General features: G+C 38.8%; 1 protein-coding gene across 4 annotated transcripts in view; it reads right to left on the bottom strand.

The window, feature by feature from the left end:
- Nucleotides 1–1853: 1853 nt before the first annotated feature.
- Nucleotides 1854–25912, bottom strand: part of AKAP7 (A-kinase anchoring protein 7) — an 85727-nt gene continuing 61668 nt past the window's right edge. The window contains exons 8-9 of one of the 4 annotated variants that reach the window (XR_007202389.1): nt 3346–4067; nt 3032–3104 (exon numbers count right to left, since the gene is read on the bottom strand). Coding sequence is in view for 3 of the 4 variants with exons in the window: in XM_048297723.1 (XP_048153680.1) it covers nt 3092–3104; nt 3869–4067 (212 nt within the window). In the remaining variant the exon portion in view is untranslated. Of the gene's footprint in view, nt 4068–25912 lie in introns of all 4 variants that reach the window. The other 3 variants (XM_048297723.1, XM_048297724.1, XM_048297725.1) reach the window with 3 other exon arrangements.

Below are 25912 nucleotides of genomic sequence, written 5' to 3'. Positions count from 1 at the left end.
GCATTACCCCTTAGCTACCAGGCTGAGCAACCTTATACCATGTGCACCTGTGCTTGGAGACAGGGGTTTCCACAACAGTCTCCCTTCCTCCATCAGAGAACTCGTATCTGTTAGTCAGGACTTACATTGATTTACTGTCGCTCTGGTTACCCTGTCAACTCTTAAACAGCTCTGATGCACAGCCCAACAGTGCAGGGAATTTACGGCATGGGCTGCTCACATATCCAATGCATGCCATCTGCAACTTTTTCGGTCTACGCCTGGACCAAGCCTAGATGTCAGGAAGTTTCTCAGTAGGTCATGGGCAGTTCCAGCTAGATTACTCCTGGAAGATGAGCTACTGCTTTTAAATCTGTCACAGACAGCTCTACAATCAGCAGCATAGAAATACTCCTTGAGTATGAGCAAACTGGAAGGTAGAACTGAAAATAAAACATGGACAAAATTGCACCATCTGTTTTGAAATGCCAACGCTTTTCCTAGAATAACCTGTGCATCACTACCTTAAGACATTCCCCAGAAGAAGAGCTTATTTAAGAAACAGAATTGTTGTCTGAAAATGATTTTTAAGTGTGAGGAAGGCAACATATTTGTTCTGGTGGGTGCAGCTTCGAGCTTCACACCTGCCTATATTAGGTTCAGTCTCTACGTATCTGCATTCTTCAGTGCTCATCTCACAGCTCCATACAAGAGATTTTTTCCTTCAATTTGGCAGCCAGGCTTCACTGCCAGTGAAAAAAAATAAACAGAGAAAGCAAGAAGGGTTGTTGTAAGAGAATGAACCCAGATGCAAGGTTTTTTTCCCCCATTGTTTTGAATTTTGAGTAAATTAATAGTCATGTCTTGTCAAAACCAGAAGTAAAGGCTATTTTAAGAGAATGTGAATGGTTCAGAAACACAAGCCCTGTTGCTTTTCCTGTCTCAAAACATCTGAAAATTAAAGATGGGTTTGGGTTGCTTAAACATAGGTATCCAGAGTCTTTTTAGAGGCTCTGGGGTGTCCTCTCTCCTACAGTTTCTGATCCAGTAGAACATGTCTCCTTTATAGCTTGTGTCATATTTGGCAGACCCACGCCAGTACATCTCAGATGATGCCTAGACTCAGGCCCTTAACTCTCCTAACATTTTTCAGAGCTGCTATTCTTGATGCCATCCATAGGAACAGCATGAGCAGGCTCTCTAATAATGAGGTCACCCATCAAAGTGCCTGGACATAAATTCAGTGATTAATTTCCACAGTTTTACTTGAAACATGAGAACAATGACTCTTACAAGCTGAATGATATAAAAAGGCCCTTAGTCATGGAAATTACTTGCATAGAGGAATGGGAGATGAAAACCTATGATTCAGATATAATACAATAAATTGTTTTCCTGTTTTCACAGCTGAGTGTCTGGTTTTGTGTTCTTATGTGCAAGTTGGATTTAAGTTGCTTGATAGCCTATGAAAAGCTGCCTCTCAATTATCTCCAGGGATGATTTCAGACTCAGATTTATTTTTTTTTTTATTTATCATTTTAGAGTATTTTGAGACTACTCCTTAAACTCACACTTCAAGAGTGGACCTCTAGGAAGTTGTACCCAGTATTTACTTCTAAACATGTGCTGCCCAGAATATAAATTAATCCCAAGAGTTTCAAAGTTTTGTCCTTGAAAACAAGAATGACTTGGGCCTAGTTTATCTGCATGATTTCAGCAGCCAGGCTCCAGAGCAGTATGTTGTTGGCACAACACCCACAGTCAACTTAATGCTGTGATTCACTGGAGCACTATTTTTGTCCTGTAACCCTGTTACTTGCAAGTACTTAATTTTATTCAAGTCCATTTGGAAACAAGTGAAAACGTACACAGAGTGCAAAGGAAAAATGTTTTATTGTGAACATGGCATGTATAAGATGCATTTCAGAATATACTGTTATATATCAAATGAGGAAAAAAGACCTCTGACATGAGATAAATGAACAGTGCTTCAGAGAAATGAAGAACATGCACACAGCTGTTCTAACAGCACAATTCTGATACCAATCACAGGATATTTTATAGCTTTTATGACAATGTTTATAAAAATTGCAAATATTGGACCTACTCCTGCATTGTTGTCCATCATCCAAATCTTCAGTGAATCTTGCAGGTGTGTGGAGGGAACAATGAGAGCAAACTGACACCCCACCTTAGGCAGCAGAAGGTAGAGATGGAGGAAACATCAAAAACAAAAGACAAAACCACTGTTCTACAAAAGTAAAAAGGCAAATATTATCCCAAGGAATATTATTATTTGCAAGAGAAATCTTAATTGCAGCATCCTGACTCCATTAAAGCCAAGGAGAGTATGCCATTGAGATCAGTGGAGTCTGAACTTCATACTGAAATTTAAAACATTTTTGCATTAGTGTAAACATCAGCAGAAACTAAATGTCAGCATCTATACAAGTATTCAAGTGCTGTTTAAAAAAAACAATTAAAAACAGACAATGCTAACCCAAAATGCCAGTACATATACAAAAGGCAGATAATAAAAGAGAATTTTCTTTTCCAAATATACATTTTGAAGTATTTAAAACCATCAATTTTAGGGAAGGAGTATACGAGAAAAAACTGAGTTATTTACAATGATAAAGGAAGGGCACAGTGTTTGCTCAGATCTATTTGAAGCCAGTATTTTTCCACTTTGGAGTCATGACATATACCTGCACACTCAAACATGTGCTGAGAAATGGCTGTACTTCATTATTACGAAATATAATCCTTCTGTGCAAGTATTTCAGCATGATTCCTCATAAGCCATTTATACCCATTCACATTTTCAGTTAAAAAATACCCAAACAAACCAACCTGAAAAATTTCTTGAGAAATATTTTGTCTTTAAACAACCTGATGAGATTTTACATCATGGCAATTTACAGTCATGCATTTGGAGATTCAGAGTCAATACAACTTTTCCATTTACTGTTAAGAGTTGTGCCTGTCTTCAAACAGTTCTTTGCTAATTTTTGTGCGGATCTCAGGACTCGTTAACAGCTCCTTTATCTGATTCAGTCTGGGTAACAGGGCCTGCGTTTCTCTGCGTAAAGCTTCCTTTACTAAGTCTGCTTCATGGCTCTTTCCTAGAGGAAAAGAACAATATAATACATTTTATAGCAACTAATGTGATTTAAAGTCATTAATGTACAGAGATAAAGAGATTCTATCTGGTTTGGACAGTAGGAAGTGCTCAGTCTTTTGCCCATAGTGATTTTTTATAAAAAGGTATTTCATCAAAAAATATAATTTACATGAACAAATGCTACCGAAATGTAAAGAACAGTACAGCATCACATTTAAGGGAAACTCTGTCTTATTACATACTGTGTAATAGTATCTGTAGTGAGTATCTGTAGTGGTAATTTTTAGCTTGGGATTGACTGCTGTTGACTAGGAAACAGCACGTGCTCTCACACAGAGCAAGCAGCCCTGCGGCACTGCCAAACCCTCAGGTGCAGGGCATCGCTTCCACTTATGGCGAGGCCTCTTCCACAGCCATCCATGACAATCCAAAAGACAAATGCAAAATGTTCAGTTTCTCTTCAAAAGCAAGGAAGGGACTCTTGGTATCAAGAGTGAGTGAAGACTGGAGCCGCCTGCTTCACCACTCTTGTCTTTTTTCCACTGTCCATCCTTCCCAGCATTCGACAAATTTTCAGCAGTGCAAGCACTTATTAAACCAGTAGACAGTGTCCTTCAATTCAGAACAAACTTTTGATAAGAGACTCACAAACCAGAGTGCCTGACACCCAGGGCCACTTAGCAAATTTCAGCAGGGAGCTGGGACTTGGTTTTGTAGTTACTCCTGGTGAGATATTTGCTCCCAGGCTTTTTGCACAGTGCTCACTTGCTGTTATCATTGTCGCTCTCATTCTTACTGCCACTTGCTGCTTCCTCAGTTTTTGCAGGGCTTCCATCAGTCTGTCTGCTTTTGTTTTGTGTTTCTTCTAAATATTGCTGCACAGCCTTCAGCACTGCATTCTCCACCAGCCTTTTGCTGAGGCTCACCAGCTCTGCATCGTCTGGCTCTGCTGCTTGTTTTTCACCTATGCGTCACAACAGACAAGAGAAGGAATTCATTGCCATGCAAAGACAGTAGCTGTGATTGTATCAGGAGCCTCTGGCTTGAGCTGGATTCTAAGTTATTAGATGCCTCTTCCTGATTGTAAAAAGTAATTTCCCCCCTCCTCAAGCTCAAAACACAAAAGTGTTCCATAAAGATGTGTACAGTGTATCAGATCAAAGTTATTTCACTGTTCATGTTTCTTTTAGCACTCCAGCAAAAGCCACTGGCTAACTCTATGAGCACTCATTTAGCTTAGAAGATTAAGTGTGCAAATTTAATTTTTTCTGGCCAACAATCACCTGTGACATCTGGGCAAAGATCACAGAGTATTCTGAGTTGGAAGGGGCCCACAAGGATCATCAAGTCCAACTCTTAAGTGAATGGCCCTTAAGAGGATCAAAGTCACAACTTTGGCATTATTAGCCCCATGCTCTGACCAACTGAGCTAATCTCAGGGTCAAACATTTCATAAGGTAAATTTACACTTCAGCAGCATTCCTAAATTTAGGTGCCACCACGTTGTGATTTTGCTTAATAAATATAAAATCTATCTATTTATTCTTTTCTTGTAATTCAGGAGTTTCATAGGAAAAATTACTAAAGCACAGGTTACACTTAAAGCACAGGTTACAAATATTTTTCTAAACAAAGCATAAAACTTAGAAAAACCATATAGTCCCTCCCTGCCTCACTTGTGTCTTCTATCTTAAAGCTCTAACATCAAAGGATTGTAAGTACCAGCAGTCCATTCTTAAAATATCTGCAGATAAAAACAAGAAGCTGACATTTCCCTGTTTTGCTAAAGCTTCATACAAATAATATATACAACAAAACAACTGTACACATAGTGAGGATTCTCATACATCATTACATGTAATTTGAAATGGTACTTTTCCATGAAACATTTTCCTAAAAAACTCTAAACTCTACTGCAGAATCCTCCTTTTACAAAGAATTTGTTCCAGGAAAAGCAAATTTTCCTTTCATTGGTCATGCCGTTTCAAAGCCCCCTGCACTAGGTAAATAACTGTTTCCCTCCATCTACATTTAAAGGTTATATATTTCATGTCTTCTTCTGGCATTTGCATTCTGCAACCAGTAATAAGAGGCTGCTTAGTCACATGCATCTGGTGAAAGGGATATTATTGTATGCTCTCAGCACAAAGCTTTGTACTGTTCAATTACCTAAATTTGTCATTTTTCATACATGTAAATTTATTAAAGTTTGCCAGCATATATAGATAATAGTTATAAAAGACTTTTATTAGTCTTCCTAGTGGACTGCACCAGCTGGGAGTGATTTCACTGATAAAACGTAATTCATATGGGGATTCAAGGAGGAGAGAGAGAAGCAAACAATACTCTTCATATTCAGAGGTAGTGGCTCTATTAGCTGTTAATCTGATCATTCCGCTCTGGAACAGCAGCTCTTCCCGTTCTGGGCCTCCACAGCGCTGTGACTATGGGCAAGGAAGAACTGTGCTCTCCCCCTGAAGAATCACCAGACTACATCTTGGTAAAGCATTTCTTTACATTTTGGAGAAAGTGTAGATAAATACTGTAAAGATATTAGAAAGAATATCTAGGGAGATAATTTTGGTTAAAACCAAATTTAAAAAAATATAAGAATACTTTAAAAACAGAATTATCCAAGGAGAAATATTTTAGGCTAATACGCAAGTCCAACGGAGGCAGAGCCACTATTTTCAAAACCAAATAGCTACATACTCCACATTCTCTGACTCACTGTTTACCATATCCCTTCGCTATCTCTAAATTCTGGGTCTAAGTCTATCCTTTAATTACATGAAGGAGGGACTTAATTCAGACTATTCTCTCTCAGGGTATTTATGAGCAGCATCTCCTCACAGCTTTTCTGAATTGATCCCACACAGTCCTTTGAATGAAGCCCTTTGATTCCTGACTTTCTTTGCTTTTAGTAAAGATGCTCAAAAAATGTGTTGGTTGCCCTGGTGTATTTACTCACTAGAAAAAAATAATTAAAATACTTAATGATTATTTAAAATAAAACTGTTTTCTAGTTGCAGAGTTTCTTGTTTTTCAGAATTGCTTGTGGGCCATGGAAATCATCACTCACACAGTGCTAATGATCCATCCATGCAACTCGGAACAAAATCAATGGGAAATATGGTGCTCAGCCACTCTCACACTTGACCCTGTAGTGCTTAATATGCAGAATATGACTAATCAGTCACAGAGGCCTCCAGATACCACACAACAGTAGTGATTATATTTACTCATAATGTAATTTTAGTTGTAGTACATCATGTATCATGGTCTAAAAAAGGCCAAGCTCTTCTCCCATGAATACTTTCTCATTTACAGATATATGTATAAAATCCACATGTCTACTATTGTGTTTATGATTTCAAAATAAGTAGGTAGCTCACTTAGAAGTACTTTCTCAAGCACAAAAAATGTCAGATTACTTAAAATGAGCCTTTTAAAAGTTTATACAGCTACAGAAGGTTTGTGGGTTTTTGTTTGTTTATTTTTTATTATTTTGAGATATTCATGGCTCATCAGAAGTCTAGGGTGAAGTCTGTAGCACCTCCTAAGAGAGCTCTGCACTCCCACTGGCAAGACATACACAGCCTCTGACTGACGTGTGAATGCAAATGCATGCACATCCTTGCATGAAGATTGTGCTTGGATTTATCCGTGCAGCCACCTTGGTGCACTGGCACATGGGCCTATATGATTCCCTGATGCTCTGTTTCTATTCTCAAACTCCCAAAATAGCAGTTGTGGAAGTGTCTGCAATGCCGCGGTTCGCTGGCAAGGAGCTGGATACTGTTCTATCATTCCTATTCATGATAGGAATATGTTGATAAAATGAAACAGGTCATGTAATAAAAACGAGTATTGATCATCTGTATCTACTTGGCAATTTAACACATGGATCTGTCCTGTTTCTATCTCTCCTTCCATGCTGCATCTGCTGCTCGCCTGCTTCTTCGACGAATACAATTCCTTTGCAGCAGGCAAATGCTTCTTTGAGTGGACTGTCTGACATTATTGGAATATCTGTAAAAGTCAGTGCAGATATGACTGTTTTAGATTTAAAAGGGAGGTTTAAAAATTCACACTTGCTCTGTTTGTAACCTCTGCTCTGAAAAGGTAACAGATATACCACAGCATTGTATTTGCATCAATGTTGTGACACTGCTTTATTTCTGTGCCTGTGAATAAAAATTTTCAATGGTCTTTTCCTCCATGTGGCTCAGAATAAAAATGAAAAAGCCTTTCATTTTGTTTATCCCAGAATTCTCTTCTATAATTTTCAAAATATGAAAACCAATTCATACTCTGTGAATGTACCTCAATGCATTCATGCTAAGCAGTGTTTTTTATTACTGAAACTGAAGAATACCAGTTGTCCTGAAATGACCACAATTTTCTACAAAGGGAACTATCAACTCCACAGAATTATTCAAAAGGGGCTCTATGATCCTACATCCTACTGCTAGCAGTTATGGACACGAACCAGATGCCTGCAACCAAAGCCAAGTTTGGATTCAAATTCACTGGTATATCTTTCTACTGGACTAGGTTTACTTTCCAAGTCTACACCCTCTTACACATTACAAGATTGTGAGCTGAATTTTGAAACACTGTGTTGGAACAAACCAGATATCATGGTCCTGGTACAGCATTTTCATGGCCCTGACACAGCCTATATTAGAGTGTATGTAGTTATCTCAGATTTGGAGAGAGGCACGACAGTTATTTGAATCCCTCTATTGTTCATATCATTAGCCCATGGATTGCAATTTTTTGTAACATTTAATTGAAGGAAGCAACAGGGAATCCCTTTTATAGGAAAAGCCAGTTTTACAACCTTTTTTCCAGCTATGCTCCAAGACAATGTTCTGCAATCCTTCCCTCATGGCCTCAACACACTGGGCTTTGTTTTTCCTTCCAACAACCTTTCTTGGCAACAAGACAATGATAACACGGGGAAAATTATAAAGGAGACCCTTAGTATTTTGAATAGATGATTGAGACCAGCTGAGAAATTTGTACTCTGGTGGCAGAGGTTCTGCTCTGCAACCTGTGGAGGGCTGTGGTAACAGACATTCCTCCATCTACCTTTTGGTTTATTCTAATAATTATTTCTAATACAGTTTTTACAAACTCTATGAACACAGATGCAAGCATGTGCCCATATCTAATCAACACAGTAAGTACAGACAGGAAAGTCACAACTCTGAACATTTCCTTTTTAATTAAGAAGGACTTGCATGAAAAGTCTCTTAAGTGGCCACTTAAGGAATTGACACAAATAAGGCACTGGGAGGAAGGGTGAAATTATAATCTCATTGTGACATGATGGTGATGACATTTCTGTTGCTGGATGTTCCCACCTAATATCTAGCAAACTTCTTTAGGTTTACACATACTGCTCCGCAAATGCAGGACTGCCTTACAAGGCAATACCAATCTGTCCTTCATGCTGAATACACGGGTTTCTAGTTTGCTGGAAAGGTTTTTGTATTTAATTTGGCACACCATGGAATAAACCTGATACAGTTAGGAATTTCTAGTAAAGAGGAAATTAAGAATGCTGCAGCTATTCAGGGAAAATGGTGCTCTTGCCAGATTCAGTAATGACAGCAGGAATACCTGCAGGACCCTTTGAGCTGCAGACTTGGCAAACATGGTGAAAGTTTTGTTTTGTTTCACACAAACCCCTGTGAAGCTCTGATACAAATTTTCTGACCACCTCTAAATGAAGAAAGAGGACATGATCTGCTAAACCTACTCTTCCTTCTGCAAGCACTGAGGGATGTGATGCCCCAGGCATGAGCCAACAGAATAACCAAATTAAAAAGGTAATGTAAGACTCTAGTCCTGGCATACAGGGAGTTCTGCTAAATATCTTGGTTTTATTTTTCTACTAGAAGAGACCTGCTGATAGAGAAATTCCCTGACTCCTTTAATGTAGTTTAACACTTAAATTGAAATAATTTATAAGAAGTCTAGTGCAACAAGCAGGAAAGATAGCAAAGTGGGTGAAGGAAACAAGATGGCTTAAAAAGCTAGTTTTACTTGATTTTTCTCACCAACACTCTGGTAGAGAAAACAGGCCAAGTTACAGAAGTGGTTTTACATAGCCACAGTAACATCCACTGTGCAAGATGGCAATGGGAGAACCAAAGGATTGAGGCAGGTTGTGATAGCAAACACCCAGGCAACATTATTCACTCCCCTTCACCATTCACAGTGCTGCCTGGTGCCAGCAGCTCACAGGAACACAGAATAGGGCTGCTTGGGTCAGCAAGCCTATCAAGCAGAGCAGAAGAGTTCCTACTTCCTCTAGGATGCAGCCAAGGGGGAAGCCTCCTGCTGTTTTCAGAGCCTAAAAGAGAGAGAGATCAGGCTTCCCAGTTTTCCCAGGGAAAAGTTGAATTCTGGAACAGGACAGACACGTCAGTCCCTTGCCTTCAATAGGCCTCCAGAAATAATAGTGAGAATGTAACACACTGTGGGTGACAGTGTAGGTTGCTTCCCCATCAACCTTGGTCACCAGTGACCACAGACAGAGCTGGATGGTCTTGAAGGCAGAAAATCACCCTGCTACATCACCCAGCTGAGGGAGCTGTGGGCCCAAAACATGCAGCAGTTAACCAAAAGAGTATATACAAACATTTTAATTGCCACAGTCCAAATGTTTTGCCAAAACCTTCAACCCTGCTCATGGACCTGACAACCATGAATATCAAACGTTTACTCACAAGCATGACAAGGCAAGTAATTTAATAAACATTCACCTCTTGTTACTGTTTCCTTATCCTTCCCATAGCCTATGTGAACTTCAGTTTCACATCTTTCAGATTCATTTGTTACTATACAGCTTCCAAAGGGATGCTATTTTGGCTGCGACTTTGCCATGCTACTGTCAAGTATACTAAAAAAAGTCATCTTTTTTGGACTAAGATTGTTAAACAAGTGTTAATAAATGAATCTTAACAAGATGAATCTGTGTTATTGCTCCTCCTGAGCTCAGAAAAAGACTCCATACAAACTCTGACAGTCTCTCACATAGTACATCTCTTTCCCTGGGGAAAGTGATTTTGAATATATTTGTAAGTTATAGACAGAAAAGTCAAATTTTAATCAACATGCATTTTCATTTAATTATTTCAGTTGCAGTAACATGAGTTGTGAAACACAGCTGCATACTGTTTGAATCACAAAAGGAAGATGAAATCTTGCAAAAAAAAAAGATATAATTGCAATTCAAGTGTGTCCAACAGTGTCTATAAAATACTGTAATATTTTTAATTTGATTTAATAATTTTAAATACTGTATGATTTTAATGGAAAAAAACATCACTTGCAAGGTGCTTTTAACACCTCTGTAATCATACTTAATTAGATTCTGAATCTAATGGAAGAAGGTTAGAGTCCCCTCTCTTGGTATGAGCATCTTACATAGGTTTGAACTGGTAACATAACTGCATCTAAAGGCAGTCAAAATAGATGGGTCTAAACCTTTTCCCCTGGAATTTTCCTCTTGAAGGAACTGAACCCACTTCACAAGCTTCCTAGGCAAACCATGAAGTTACGTGTTTTTGAACATAGGAGTAGTATTGTTGCTGTCTTTCCTTTCATGGATCAAGTCTACAGAATCTGACCAAATTTGCTAACAGCTTTGGGAAAACTAACAAGGCACCCTTAAGTCACTTTGAATTGCATTTCAAAAACCCCCCTAGCATTAAGTACTTATCATGGCCTTTCCTATCAGAATCCCCTTTATCTATTATAGATTTTTCCTTAAATAATGTATTTAGCTTTGTTCTTTCTTCCTTCCCTTTTGTTTGCCACCTAACTTCCACTTTAAATGTGGTGGGTTTCTTAAGAGCTGGGATTTGAGATCAGTTTTCATTCTGATATTGTGAGATGTAGCTGTATAATGTTCACTGCTCTACCACACAAAGGTTTGTAAATATGAAACTTACTTTTGACACTTGGAGAGTACTAGTACATAGAAGTTTAGACCTCCTTTTAAATGCTCTGGTCCTGAACCCATAAAACCACTGCTTGGGATCTTCTTCAGGACAAGCTGTTCCCTAACTTTTCATCTTTCTCTAAAAGTCCAAATATACCCACTTGCAAGAACACTGAATCACAGAATGATTTGGTTTGGAAGGGACCTTAAAACTCATCTAGGTCCTACCCCCGCTGAGATGGGCAGGGACACCTTTCACTAGACCAGGTTGCTCAGTGCCCCATCCAACTTGGTATTGAACACTTCCAGTGACTGGGCATCCACAACTTTTCTGGGCAACCTGTCCCAGTGTCTCACCACCCTCTTTCAGTTTAAAGCCATTGTCCTATCACCCATGCCCTTGCAAAAAGTCCCTCTCGATTTCCAAAGCAAAATATCTCAAAGACAAGAAAAGCAACAAATTCAGACATATGCTTTGTCATAATAAATTGCTCTGTACCGTGGGAGTGTTGGTGACCTCAGACATATGAAATCAGAATAGCTGTAGATAAAGAGTTAAGAATGCTGAAGGTATGACTACAGCTCACTTAATCTAATTCACAGAAATCTGAAAATTGTTGCTAGAGGATAGCGTAACAAAATCTGTGCATGAAAAAAATCCTGAAACATTACCATGCCATAAAACTAAATTTAATGCAATCAATCCTTCATATGAAAAAAACAGACTTTATAATCTAGGGCAAGAAAAAATTGAAAGAATATAAGAGGACAATACTGATTTTTTCCCATCCTATGTTCTTTATGAATAGTGCAAATATCCTCATTTGCTGAACAAGCACCTAGTAATCAAAATTAACATTATTCTTGAGTCTGCTTCACCATTAAAAATCAAGAATAATCGAGTCCTAATTACTTTTTTAAACCAATGGGCCTTACTTCCACATCCTTCCTATGTTAAATATAAAATAGTTATAGAAGCATTTTCTTTGTGAAACAACATAAAACTCCTTAAAAAACACCCATTTCCCTAACAGCAACACTTCTTTAATGAGAGTAAATCCCTACAGCTCTAACACTGCATTCTAGCAAAAGAATAACTCCCCCTCCCTCTCTTCCCCCATATTTCTACTTCCTCAAACTCAGTGAGTCAAAGACTGTTCTAGCAACACTTCAGTGAAATCAATCCAGGAAAATATGTCTGCTATGCCAAAAAATGAACTAATCATCACAATTTTTACCAATTTACCCCGTACCATAATGGATTGCTCATTACCATGCCTTAAAACTGATGGTTCTCATCTCTTTACACTCCTCCTTCCATTTGCAAATTTTCTCTCTACCTACATAGTATACACAGTTCCACACCTTCCTCTTTAGCATCCAAATAATTCTAAATCTGTCCCATAACATCAGTAGAAAACTGCTTATTTATGCCAGCTGTTCTTTTGGGCCTTTATTTCTATCAGGCTAAACAGCTCTAATCTGGAGTTCCATGTATTTTCTTCATCCTCTTATTTTAAAGCAGTATTTTTCTCAGCCTTTCCTCAGATCAAGAGTAAAAAATAAAGGGTGCATATTCCCGCCATAACCAGTTTTTGCATTTCTTTTCACTCTATTCAGTACCAACTGTGTAATCAAAAGCAGGTAGTTTAGTTTGCTTTGCCTTTATGTTTTCCATATAGAAAAGTTCTCCCATTTCTAGATCTGGCTACAGGAGCCAAGAAAAGTTTGTTAAGGATGAGAAGAAGGAAAGAAATGGGCAATAGTTGTCCTCAAGAGCAGATTATGTAATTCATGATTTTGAGATTTCCTGAGACAGGAAAGCACATACAACAGTTGCTCAGCACAATGCCACGTGGTTTGACCTCCGAGAATGCAGGTGTAGCTCCACACCGAGGGTTACCGTGTGGGGCATCAGAAGCAGTAACCCAGAGCATTGAGAACTGGCCTGTCCTCACAACCTGGGTGCAGCACCACAGGCATCCACACATTCTGCTGCTGATGGAGAAGCTTATACTCGGACAGACCTCACCACATATCATGTTTTTATCTAAAGTCTAATCCCGCAATATTTTCTTATTTTATGACTTCTTTAAAGATTATGGCTTTAAAAAGAAGGCAAAGGGAATGAAATGGATCTCTTAAAGTAAAATGATGCACTTCTGTTGGAATGGACTTATTATTATTCACTTGTGCTGAAGCAGGCATTACAGGCAGTGACTCCATGATCCAGGCTGTATTGTGCCTGGCCCTTCTTCAAAATGTTTCAGACTAATTACAACAGAGAACACACACACAATGTATGAATAGGGCACACAGGTGGGGGTCAACATAAATTAACATTTATGTCATTAAATCAGAGGATCAACTTCGCTTTAAAACACAAAAACACTACAGCAAATTTCATTTCAACAGAGAAACGTAAACCCTGACTTTAGAAGGGGGTTCAATCCCTAGAACTCACCACATCACAGATTACAGTTTGTAGAATTGCAAGAATAAACTCATCATTTTGTGCTGGAAAAACATCTCACATTGTATTAATGAGGTGTATGTGAAAAGCAAAAGGGGATCTGAGAGAGGAAGAAAGGAAAACCTTTTTGATTGCATTAGGCTATATGGGATGGTAATGGATTTTTAAGACAGCAAAAAATGTACATTTGCTGATGGTACTCAGCCACAGTAAGCGATACAGAAAACATGGCTGAGCCTTAATATGTTTTGTTCTATCCTTGTGCTTTGTAGTAAAATGAAAAATTGAGTAAAATGTCACTGAAAAATTATTGCTAGGATGTGAAACAGATTAACACAATAATAGAACATGGGGTAAGACAAATCACCTCTTAGCAAAAGGATACAAGTTCTCTAGCAAGTGAAATGAATTATCCATGCCTGAGGATTGTAACTCACAGGAAACTTATCAAGTGCCCAGATCAAATTCACCTGAGACTGGCAGATATTCAAAGGGATTAAACCATCAGCAGAAAAGGTAAAGTTAATGGCAGATTTTGAGATTTGGGGATTGGGATCCAGAGGAAATACCTAATAAGAAGTGAATTTTCTCTACACCAATTTAGGACAACGATTCTTAAGCATCATGAGAGTTACAGGTAGGGTCAAGAGCCTGAAAAAAGTCTGGCTGTGTATGCCACCATCAGAGTTACAAGTCTAAATGTACTGACTATTGTACAAGTTTGGCAGTGCCAAATTGGTCATTGGTACAGTGTATTTCTAGCTACTTAAGGCTCAAGGACAGTCTGCAACCAGTCCATTTTCCTTTTAAGACAATTTCCAGCCCTATGCTCCACAAAATTATAGAATGGTTAGGGTTGGAAGAGACCTTAAAGATCATTTAGTTCTAACCCTTCTGCCATGGGCAGGAACGCCATGCTAACTTACATACCATATACAACCATATAACCCAAATTACTCTAAATCCCAATCTCTTCTGTCAGTTCTCTAAGCTTATGAAAACAGGACCACTCAAATTTTAGAAATGGCAAAATGATTTGGCATAAAACATTATTAAACCATCAGTAATCAGCTGCTGAACAAGGTGCCAGTACGCCTTATTATGATACTTTCAAGCTATCTTATTTTCCACTTTGCCTATAATAATTTCACAAATAGTAACAGACCAATGTCATCTAAAGGACAACCCCTCACTCGACCAAGGACCTGTTGTTTGTCTTGCCTTCTTTGTTTGTCTGCCTTAATCTCAAAATCTTGGTCACAACATTGCAAAATGTAGACTCTCTGCAGCCCAGCATCTGTCACTGACAGGAAGCTTTCCCTGAAATATATACAAAATGTTCTCTCTTGTTCTTATTTCACATGATGCAATAGAAGTAATCCCATGCTATCCTAACAGTTGCTTAATCATGTTAACCAGTTCCTCCTCCTGCCTTCTGTCTTTGTAGCTTTTTTTTTTTCAAAACTAGCTAGCTCCTGCTCTCACAGCTCCCCAAGATGTAGCTCCACAGCTCCCCAGGCATATTCTGGAAGCACAGCCTGGGCTCCTACTTCACGTTTTGAGCATCATATTCTTTTGGAAACACAGTATTTCCTCCAAACATCAATTTCCTCTGCTCCATGAGCTTCTTGAGCTTCTAAGATAAAAGTTACACTGATCTTCTCAGGGCACATTTAGCTAGCACTGCGCGCATGCCATTTCTGCTAAAAGGTTATAGGTATGGTGGCACATGACCTTGCAGGACAGGAAAAAAGAGATAGATTTTGGGGTTTGGTTTTTCCTTCCCAGAGGTGAACTTTTTCCACAGATGAAACCTGTTTTCACCCCTTTTTGAAAGAGGACTGAGTATACCTTCCTGACCATTCCAGGTCACTACAGAAATGTCAAAATTGAGAGTCTGATTATTAGTCCATATTCTAGTTTCTAGAGACCTTTAGTGAAACAAAATAACTCATTTTCTCTTTCTTAATTATGTGGCATCTTTGATGGAGGCTGTGTGGACCAATTCTATAGTTTTTAAAAAAAATTTAATTTTTTAATGGTTTCTGGAATTAAGGTTAAAACATGCCTGCCTGCTTCCAGGAATACCACTCTCCGTTACCAAACAAAGTACTCAATTATCTAGCATTAAGCAACACAAATCAGACAGAATAAAGGGAAAAGAGCACATTTAAAATATCAGCTTAGGAAGAAGTAAGACAACTACCACATTTTGGTTGTATAACAAACACTTTCCCACCCTCAGTGTGGCTATTCTATTTCTGTAATAGCTGTTTATTCCATATGCTACAATTTCTACATTGTGAGCAGCTCCACTCTAAGCTCAGGAATTAGGTTACAGTAGGACTTGTCATAAAGCAATAGAATAGGTCAAAGCAAATTAGTTTCTAAACTGAAGGGGTAGCTGTTCTCATATAGTAACAGAGAATGGTATTTCATGTTTAGCATGTTGCACTTTATATTTGGCTGTAAAATGGATTTGCTTATGGATCACTTTCGAGCAGAGAAGGAAAATTCAACTTGGGTTCTATGTTGACATTAGACAAACGCCTGTCCTCACAGTACCATGAAAAGCATCTCTGAAACCTGGTGTTTCATGCAGAGGCACCTGCTTATGTTCACACAGGTGAGCTATACAATGCTAGTACTTGTTGACTCTAAGGCCAATTAGCACAGAGCAACTCAGGTCTGTCCTATCCAGCTCTGCAGGCCTCTGAAATGCTGTGGCTGCATCCAAACTGCATGCTGGGAAAGGACTTTGGTTGGTGCTAACTCCTAACCAGTGCCCAGAAGTTTCTGCAGTATGTACCAGTTTGCCAGGTCCAGAACTATATCAGAGTCTTGGCATGGGCAAGGCAGTCCCAGTGTTCAGGTGCAGCCCCAGCCACCCCAGCATGCAGTACCCCGGCATCCAAGGCACCCAGAGTGGTCATAGAGCTGGGCTGTGTCTGTAGGTAGCAAAGCTAAGAAGTACTTTGAGCCAAATTCTGCATTCGTGGAACAGTTACTTCTGTGGATTTCTCCTGGCAGAGGTTTTGAATCATAACTCCAAAGCAGCCCAGCGCAAATGAAAACAGAAGTATGAACTAAGAACAGTTTCAGAGAGTAATGCAGTAGTAGCTAGAGTAACACATGTGCCAGAGGACAGGATTTGGCTCCTGACTCCAGTAAAGCTGTGGGAACAACAGAATTTCCATTTCCTCTTTTACTACAATGAAATCTTACCGCTGTAGTTCTGATTTAACCTGCAGAAGTAAGGAAATGGAAAGGCAAAATTCATAACTTTAAACATTTGGACTTTCTAATGCTTTTTACTTTTCAGGGCAGACCTTACAGCACTTCAGAAAACCATGCTGCTCCTTCTACGGTTTGGTGTGTAAAGAGTGGCACAATTTGTATAGTGAATAGAGAGAGGCAGCGTGCCAGAGTACACACAAATCTCAGTAAACCAGGACAGGAGCATGCAATAATGAATGAGAGAAGTAGTACTGACAGAACTTCCATAATACAGAATAAGATATTTGGATAGTGTTCACTATCCAGATAGGGAGTACAGGGCAGCTTTTAATATTATCCGATAGCAATGACCTGTAATTTACCCTTTGAAAATCAATAAAAACATAATGCTGTAGCCTTTGCCTCATTCAATCATATCTAGAGTAAAGCAGAGTTCCTCTGAGAACCCAGTCTTTCTTTTGCTGTGCCAATGGTGTTATTAAGATAATCTTTAAATCATTTTAACAGCTTAAAAGACAGAGTATCTCATATCTGGGTGTATATGGAGTGGATACCAAACACATTTTCCACTAATGAGCAATAATATTTAACATCCATACTTACAGAAGTATGAGAAATCCACTACACTTTCTCAAGTGGAACATCTGCATACAGGACAATCAGTGTAATTACCCTCTTCAATTCACCCAAGACATATTTATGTTTACTTTGTATGTTTACTTTGTCTTTTGGCCTTTATTCTCCCTTTTAAACCCAAAAAGAATATGGGAGGGCAGCAGACACACTGCTTGGACAAACTAGTGTAAATGCAGAAGATTTAAAAGTGATCTTATTTTCTTTCCAGGCTCACTCTCTCTTGAAGAAATCATGTTGGAAGTCTCTTGCAAGAGCCAAGAGAGCAGACTACCAGTCTGACTTTTAATGCCCAAGGCTGCACAAACAGCATTTTACCCAGGCTCCTTCTCTTGCCATGTATGTACTTAGAAAGAGGATTCCAGATGGAGCTGGCAATTTGTTGGCTTGCCATCTGAACCAGTATTTCTGATAGTATTTATAGAAGGTCTGCTTTTAAATGGGCTAGCTGATATTCTCATCCGTCTCACTGCAGCTCTGGACTCCAGGGGCTGCCAGTGGACTGTCACAGCCATGACACTTGGCAGGCCAAGTCCTTGGTTGGTATAAATCAACACTATTCCTGCTTACTGCTGCTAAGGGTTTCACTTGACATTTTCAGTACCGCCTGATTCATGCCCCAGTTAATCTGTTTCCCTTTCATGGTTTTACTTGCATGTTTAGCAAAAATCCTAAAACACTGTCAGCTTGTTTCTAATCGAATATTCCAACTGAAGCATCCTTTTAGAGAGCTTCAAAGCACTGCAGTGCTAAATGGTGTATTATTATTGAAATTATTATTTTTAATTAATATAAACATTATTAAAATTAACAGTTCAGTTACTAGACACTGGAAATTTTTCTGAGATTTTACCACTACCAGAAAAGTGTAATTTTTATTACACAGAAGTAAGTTCTCTGGGCAAAAACAACATGTATTCTTATTTATGTTATGTTATGTTGCAAATTGATAGACAATAGTTAACTGCCAGTTATAACCCATTTATAAAAGATCAAAAGCAATTAACCATTACAGTATATTTTAAAAGAGTTATTAATTTTTATTCAAGCTTTTTGTCTAACTTTATGCTGGAGATTTACAAAACAAACTAATTGCATTTGAAAGATTTAGCTCCATGAGAAATTGCATTCACTATTCTTTGGTATGTTTGGCTTTTTGAACCAAGAAGCAGCACAATTTTGAATTTTAAATGCAACTTTCAACTGTAATCTGCCACTGCAGCTGGTGGCCCACAGTAATGCTCAGGGCTATTTGAATGTGATTGCAGCAGAATTTGCTCATATTCCAAATCATCATAAAGCTTCTTTTTCCTGACTGCCTTCTGGAGTGTACAGATATATTCTTGGGCAGTTTTTCCCCCCCTTACAGGGCAAGGAAATGACCTGTGATAGATGAAATTTTAACTGATATCTATATAACCTAAGAAATGCAGGACTCAATTCTGCATCTATTGCAGCCTCCTGTCTTCCCAAACTTTTGTCATTCAATTTAACTGATGTAGCATCAGTGTGCTCAGTAAGGGGTTAAAGAAAATACTACTATTCCTTTGGAATCTGTTGGTTTTATTCATGTGTTTTTTTGAATGAAATACCTTCCAGAAACAATGAACAAAATGTCTAGCTAATGTCACTATTAGAAATTTCTCCACATAAGCAACTTTCTAGCGTATTACTTCTCTACAGAGATTGTCTGACCTTGCAGCCAAGTGTACTAAAACATTATTTGGCCAGAAATTTTAAAATAGAGAGCAAAATCAAGAAAACAAATCACAGAAATAATTAATTGCATTAATAGGCAGTAAAATAAACATTTTAAGGAAGGTCCCTCTGATTGACAGAGGATTATGTTTTCTTTCCTTTACAGTGCCATACATACAACAGCAGCAATACTGCATGGTACTCATCATCACCCCTTACAGTGTTTCATTTCCACTCAGAAAACTGCATAACCATATATGCATAACTAATAGTGCATTCTTCACAACCACAACCCCCTCAACCAGCAGCCTCTGTTAGCCCGACAAGCGTGCTGACCAGTTCCAGCAGTGGTGACCTTTGTATGGACTCACTGGGATCACAGGCTCAGTTCCCATATCTGCAAAGAAACCTTCAGCTGTAAACAAAACAGTTTTAATGTTGTCTCTCCTCTTTGCTCAATGAAAAGTCCCATAACAGAGTTATCCTCTGCAGTACTAACAGGACTAAACAGTGATTACCTAAAAAATCCACAGATGGCTCATACAATGCCCTTCACAGCAGAAATTAGGTATACACTTGCATCAGCTTTTAAACTTTCTTTCATGTCTCTTAACATTTCCAGACCAGAATTAACTAACAACCATTTCTTTGTCAATAAACTCATTTCTGAATTATAGCTTTGCAGATCAGAAGATGATGGGAAAGCATATAAATATGAAGATAACCTTCCTGTGAAATATAAGCATGATAAATCCTACAGGACCTTGGAAATAGGCCAGCCAATAAGAAGTACACCACTTTACCCTGTGAAGCAGCAGCCATATGAGGCAATACAACTGGGAGGGGTGGCAGAAGGGAGATACACAGTCCATACACCTCTCAGAGCTTTGCCCTTCCAACTATTTTTACTGCAGTTTCTGAAAAGCATTTGGCTACAACCAGGCAGGTCTTCCTTGTCTTCTCTGAGTCCAGGGTAGGTACAGAGACACCATTTCACTGCCCTGAGATGGCACACTTAGAAGGAAGGCTGACCTATCTGACATCTACATGATTTACTGTTTGATCCACATGGATCAATGGGTCAACCTGCCCAGAGGCAGAGCTTATTACTTTAAACATAGCAAAAACCCTTCCATTACACCAAGGGAGCAGTATTCTCTGTTGAGAAAGACATCATAATCAACTTTTCTGGTCAGTGTCTCCTCTTCCCACTCTGCTAGTCCTTCCCATATGCATCAGAAGCTTCAGCTCCTTGCCACTCCAGCATGGTCTACTGGCAGCAGGAAGCCATCTCCATGTGTGCACATGCTCACAAGGGATCAAGGCCGCTCAGCACTTTGCAAAACTGAGCCTGTGTATTTTTCTTGTGTATTACTCTTCACTAGATCCAGTCATAATATGGAAGAAGCTACTGTGGATATGTGACCCTTACCATCAGCTGCTGCAGGGTTTTTCAAAATTCCTTAATTCACTTAAAACAAAATTACCCAGGTCAGTCACCTAATGATGGAGAAGCATTTAACCTCACTGGGGTGTTTCTGCCTTTATTAAAAGAGTGCTCACATAAAACCTGCTCTGCTATGGATCAGTCTACACAGCACAGATCACCAGTGTACACAACCAGGGATGGTGGCAGCAGTGATTCCGTGGGATCTGCAACTTCTTCTGTCAGCACTTTTTAATCTAGAAGAGGATGGGGTTTTATGGTCATAGAACCATTATTGTTTTGCTTATCTAACAACTGGCAGCATAGTAATTTTGCTTCTATCAACATTTATCTGTAAGAAGCCAGGTAAACCAGTATTGCACGTGATCACGTATTTCTTGCTAGAATTCACTGAGAAAGATGGCAGCTTGTAGCAACCTCCCACAAACTACAGGCAGGGTTATAAAAAGTGTAGCCAGTTTTCACCTTGGTAGTCTTATCCAAACATCACACAACTCCCCCATCAGGGTAAGGAGGACTGAGATCATAGTGAGGGTGAAAGCAAAAGACAATAGTTACGTTATGTATATCCCCCTCTGCCAGTCATTAAACAGATAGAAAAGATACTCTCTCCCAATATGCTGGGGACCTAATACAGTTGCAGAGGCATTGACAGTAAAGTAATAGTAGCATGTGGATGGAAGATAGAGCACTTGGCCTCAATGTGGAAAATAAATACAATTTCAACAACACAGGAGGAATCTATGCAAATACTTTTTGCAAAATAGTAAAAAGACACACTTTTTATGAAAAGTGATCATTAAGTTCATTAAAGTTCCAACTCCATCAACCTGGTGCCAATTTTAGTGACCTCATCTCCATTCTGAAGTTCCTCATTAGGGTCTTCTGAATTCCAGTACTTTTTTTTTATTTCTCATCTTCTCATACCGGGATCAAGAGAAGTGTTGGTACCTGTTCCATCTAACTAGTCCTGGTCTTCTTCTTGCTACAGCTGAAATGAAATGAATGCTCTTCCTATCGTCTCATGGGTTATTGTTCAAGTTCTTTAAAACAGGTTTAGTTAAGACTTTTCCTGAAGTTTCTCAGCATAGTGTAGTTATGGATCACTGTGGCCAACAGTACTCCAAATAAGGTATTCAGCCCCAGATACATCCTCATTTCATACATAAGTGCATATTATATAAAGATTAGACTTTTAGCAGAATTTACAATTTTCAGTGTTTTAGAAGATCTACAAATTAACTTGAACATTTTTTGATTATGAACCACAGAACTCCCTGACTTTGCTCATGTTTTCCTTTCAGGAAAAGAAGCAGTTCTGTCATATCCCTAAATAAATTATACAATAAACACTTCTGCTTTTTCCCACCAACATAACCTAATCACAAGGCAATCACGTTCGACTTGATCCATCTCCAGAATTACTAGTTGCAATTTATTTTATACAAAACATCCTGTCAGGAAGGTGGAAGAGAGCCCAACTTTTGCAGCCTAATAGATTATAGAGCAAGACAGTCTGCTACATACTTGTGAAATAATAAAACGTAGCCTATTTTAAAAAAATACAATTCTGTGTTATAAAAATCCTTATACCCAAATAAAAACTGGTAAAAAATTTAAATTCAATAATTTAATTTCTTTCTGCAGTCCATGTGTGCTGATAGGATTTAAATTTGGACTTACATATGTTTGTATCAAACACAAAGTGAGAAAAAAGTATTAAATTCCACTTTTCAATTAAAGTTACTATAGATCAGACATTGAAGAAAATTCAGCAATATGTGTTCCTATCATGTAGGACTATTTTCTAAGTGCAGTTATTAATTAAAAAACCCAACCAACACCCCCAAATATGTTGAGACATTTTAATTTCAAGGAGGATTGCTTAAGACATATGGAAACATCCAACACAATTTTAAAACTTCCCAATTTCACAGTCACCAGTATTTTTATCCTCTTTACTTCAAGATGCCTATATTCTTCATTCTTGAGGCCACAGAGGTATCCACTTCTGAAGTATCAGAATGATATTTTCTTAAACATCATTCCTCTGATTTAAAAGCCTGTTCTTCAATCATCCCACTCCTTGATACCTTGCAGCAAAGGTGAACTTAACACCTTATTTTCTCTCCTAGATTTTCTTTAAATCTCTCTTTATCTACACTAGTGTGTACAGCTCTCTTAGCAGACTAGCTGCATTACTGAGGGATTATTTTTGACAGCCGCTGTCAAACCCAAGAGCAAACATATATGTAAGATAGTCATGATTCTAGTGACACTAATGACAGCCTTGGCTGTCTTCAGGCCCTGGTTGGGCTTATTGCCTTGGTCATCAAACCTAATGTTGGTTGCAGGAAGATGAAGACTTGTGTAACTTTCAACTTTGACATGGTAAGTATTGAACACTTAGTTTGGGTTTAGACTGCTAGATTTTCTTTCTTTTCGTCCCACAGAGAATGGAAACAATCTTAGCAGTCTAATCACAGGCACCGTGAAGTTCCATGAGGGAAAAAGACAAACAACACCTATTTGTCATTCAAAATGTCATTCTGAGGAATGCACCTTTCCTTTAAATTGTTTGTTTTTTTCATCCACATCATGCACCTCTTTGTGTATATCTTGTGTGAATGTATGTGTAGGAGTGAAGAAACAACATCACACAGGGAGACTGGCAAGACAGAACATAAGCACTGGAGAATGAGTATAAATAGGACTCACCAACCTCAGCTGATGAGTGTGTTTTCACATTTCAGGAAGAAGAAGGGAAAAGAATAATGTCTTCATAGTACCAGAGCAGGTATCACTTTGAGGAAGTAAGAGTTAAAACCTCACAAAACAGCAGTGAGAAGGACACAACCTGCAGGATGGGGAGCAATCAGTATTGGATAATCTGGCAAATGCACAAGGCCTGTTTAACAACGGGGATTGACTTACTATTTGTGATAGGCAAACCTATCCTGTCTCTCGTGACAGAAGGCCAGACAATGCAACTTTTGTACTACAGCTACGTAAATGCAAAATAAATCCCGGTAACTTACACCAAACTGCATATTTGACCAAATCAAATGATTTGCAAATGTAACTTTCAGGATTTTCAAAATCATTTTAAGACGTAAATAAATTAATTGCATTCTGTTCACTGAACTTTGCTTTACCCTCAAAAACCAATCCCTAGTTTGATACAGCTGGGTAATTTTTGGTCAGGCCCAAAAGATCTGGACTGCATGTCGCTTGCCTGGCTGTAAGTTGGAACTTGCCAGCTTGCCCAGTTCCTCTGTACAGGCTACAAAGCCCTAGGCCCTGTGTTCATTTACTCATTTCCACAACTATTTACATACTTTATATTCAATATGCACTATGAATGATAGCATATAATAATAAAATCATACAATGGTTTGGGTTGGAAGGGGACTTAAAGATCATCTAGTTCCTGCCATGGACCGGGACACCTGTTATTAGACCAGCTTGTTCAAAGCCTCATCCAAACTGGCCTTGAACACTTCCAGGGAAAGAGCATCCACAGTTACCCTGGGCAACCTCTGCCAGTGCCTCACCACTGTCACAATAAAGAATTTCTTCCTAATATTTGATCTAAACCTACTCTCTTTCAGTTTGAAGCCATTCCCTCTAGTTCTGGCACTACATGCCCTAGTAAAAGGTTTCTCTCCATCTTTCTTGCAGGCCCCTTCAGGTACTGGCAGGCCGCAAAAAGTTCGCACCAAAGACATCTCCTTTCCAGGCTGAACCCCAATTCTCTCAGCCTTTCCTCACAGGAGATGTGTTCCATCTCTCTAATCATGTCGGTGACTTCCTCTGGATTCACTCCAGCAGGTCCATGTCCTTCCTGTGCTGGGGACCCCAGAGCTGGATGCAGTGTTCCAGGTGGGGTCTCACCAGGGCGGAACAGAGGGGCAGAATCCCCTCCCTTGCCCTGCTGGCCCTCCTGGCTGCTTTGGATACAGCCCAGGATACAACTGGATTTCTGGGCTGCCAGTGCACATTGCTGGGTCATGTGCAGCACCCCAAGTCCTTTTCAGCAGGGCTTCTCTTGTTCTGTTTATAACGGCTAGCAAACAACAAATTGTTTAATCTCATCAAATTAAAACATGCAAAAGTGCTCATATTGCTATACTCTGCCCTTTTAAGTTGGGAATCACATTTTTTAGAATGCAAATAAGTTTCATATTCTATTTTGATTATATGACCAGCCTTATTTCAAATTAATAGTTGTATAATATGGGAATTTTGTATGCATTCAACATTTAACAGCCTTTTTAAACAATTTCTGGCCAGTACAACAAGGTCTCTGTTCCTTGGTTTCCTATCAAGTAGCAAATGGGCTACCACATATACAGCTATAATGAGGTGTAATGATACTTATTTTGTAAAGTGCTTTCTTTAATGTCAGATTAAGAAGTGTCATGCTATGAAGTTAAAGCAAACAAACAGTTTAGACCAGAAATGAACTTCTAGTTAGATCATTTCAAAAAGCAGTTAAAGATCATTTGAGACCATTTCCAAAATGAAATAGCATTTACTGAGCATTGACATAAGCAAATCAATACAAGGTCTAACTACAGGGCTATCATGAAGGCAATTCCTTCATGATGTCAGAAATATAAAGAATTAATTGTTAGACTAAACATTAATCTTCATTTGAAATATATACTCTTTGAAAAGCCCTTCCTTGAACACAGTGAGCCAGATTTTGAAACTCCAACCAACTTCACTGGAACTTAACATGCTGAATTGGGTGTCTGTATCCTCGTAGAAAGCTGTCTCAGCCTTAGAGTGTTTACATGATCATTCACTAAGACAACAGAAGAGGCTGTTAAGGTCCTACATGTCTAAGTTTTAACAGTTTCTACTCGTGCTTTACTTGTGTCTATCCCACAATCAGTGGTGAGAAGAGATACTTTTTTCTTTCCTTTCATTGCAGAGTACCCTAGATCTCTGCTACCCAGAGTACCTTCTGGGAATTGATTTCCACCAAGTGTGGCAGAAAAACTGTTTATTTAGATAGTACTCAGTAAACAATATTGTATTGGTTGGCATGACTAGTAAGATTCTTTACAAAAACCATTTTAAGCCATAAAGCCTTCTGCCAGAAGATAGTATAGTTCTTATAAACTTCTGTGGGTTGAAAAGGAAAAAATAATTAAAGACTTGTAATTATCAAGGATGCCATCCCGCTTCACAAAGTCCACAAGTCTTGAACTGCTGCAGCATTTATTTTGAGGAAACACCTTCTTACACACCTGCCCTTTTCTAATGGCTTTGTTAGGCATGTGCTAGGGAGACAGATCCTAAACCTGGTCCAGGCAACCACTCTTATGATCTCACCATAACCATAAAACTCGG

Source organism: Corvus hawaiiensis, chromosome 3 (assembly GCF_020740725.1).
Source record: "Corvus hawaiiensis isolate bCorHaw1 chromosome 3, bCorHaw1.pri.cur, whole genome shotgun sequence".
Lineage (NCBI taxonomy): Eukaryota > Metazoa > Chordata > Aves > Passeriformes > Corvidae > Corvus > Corvus hawaiiensis.
Note: the sequence above shows the minus strand (reverse complement) of the source record. Positions and strands in the feature narration are given on the sequence as shown.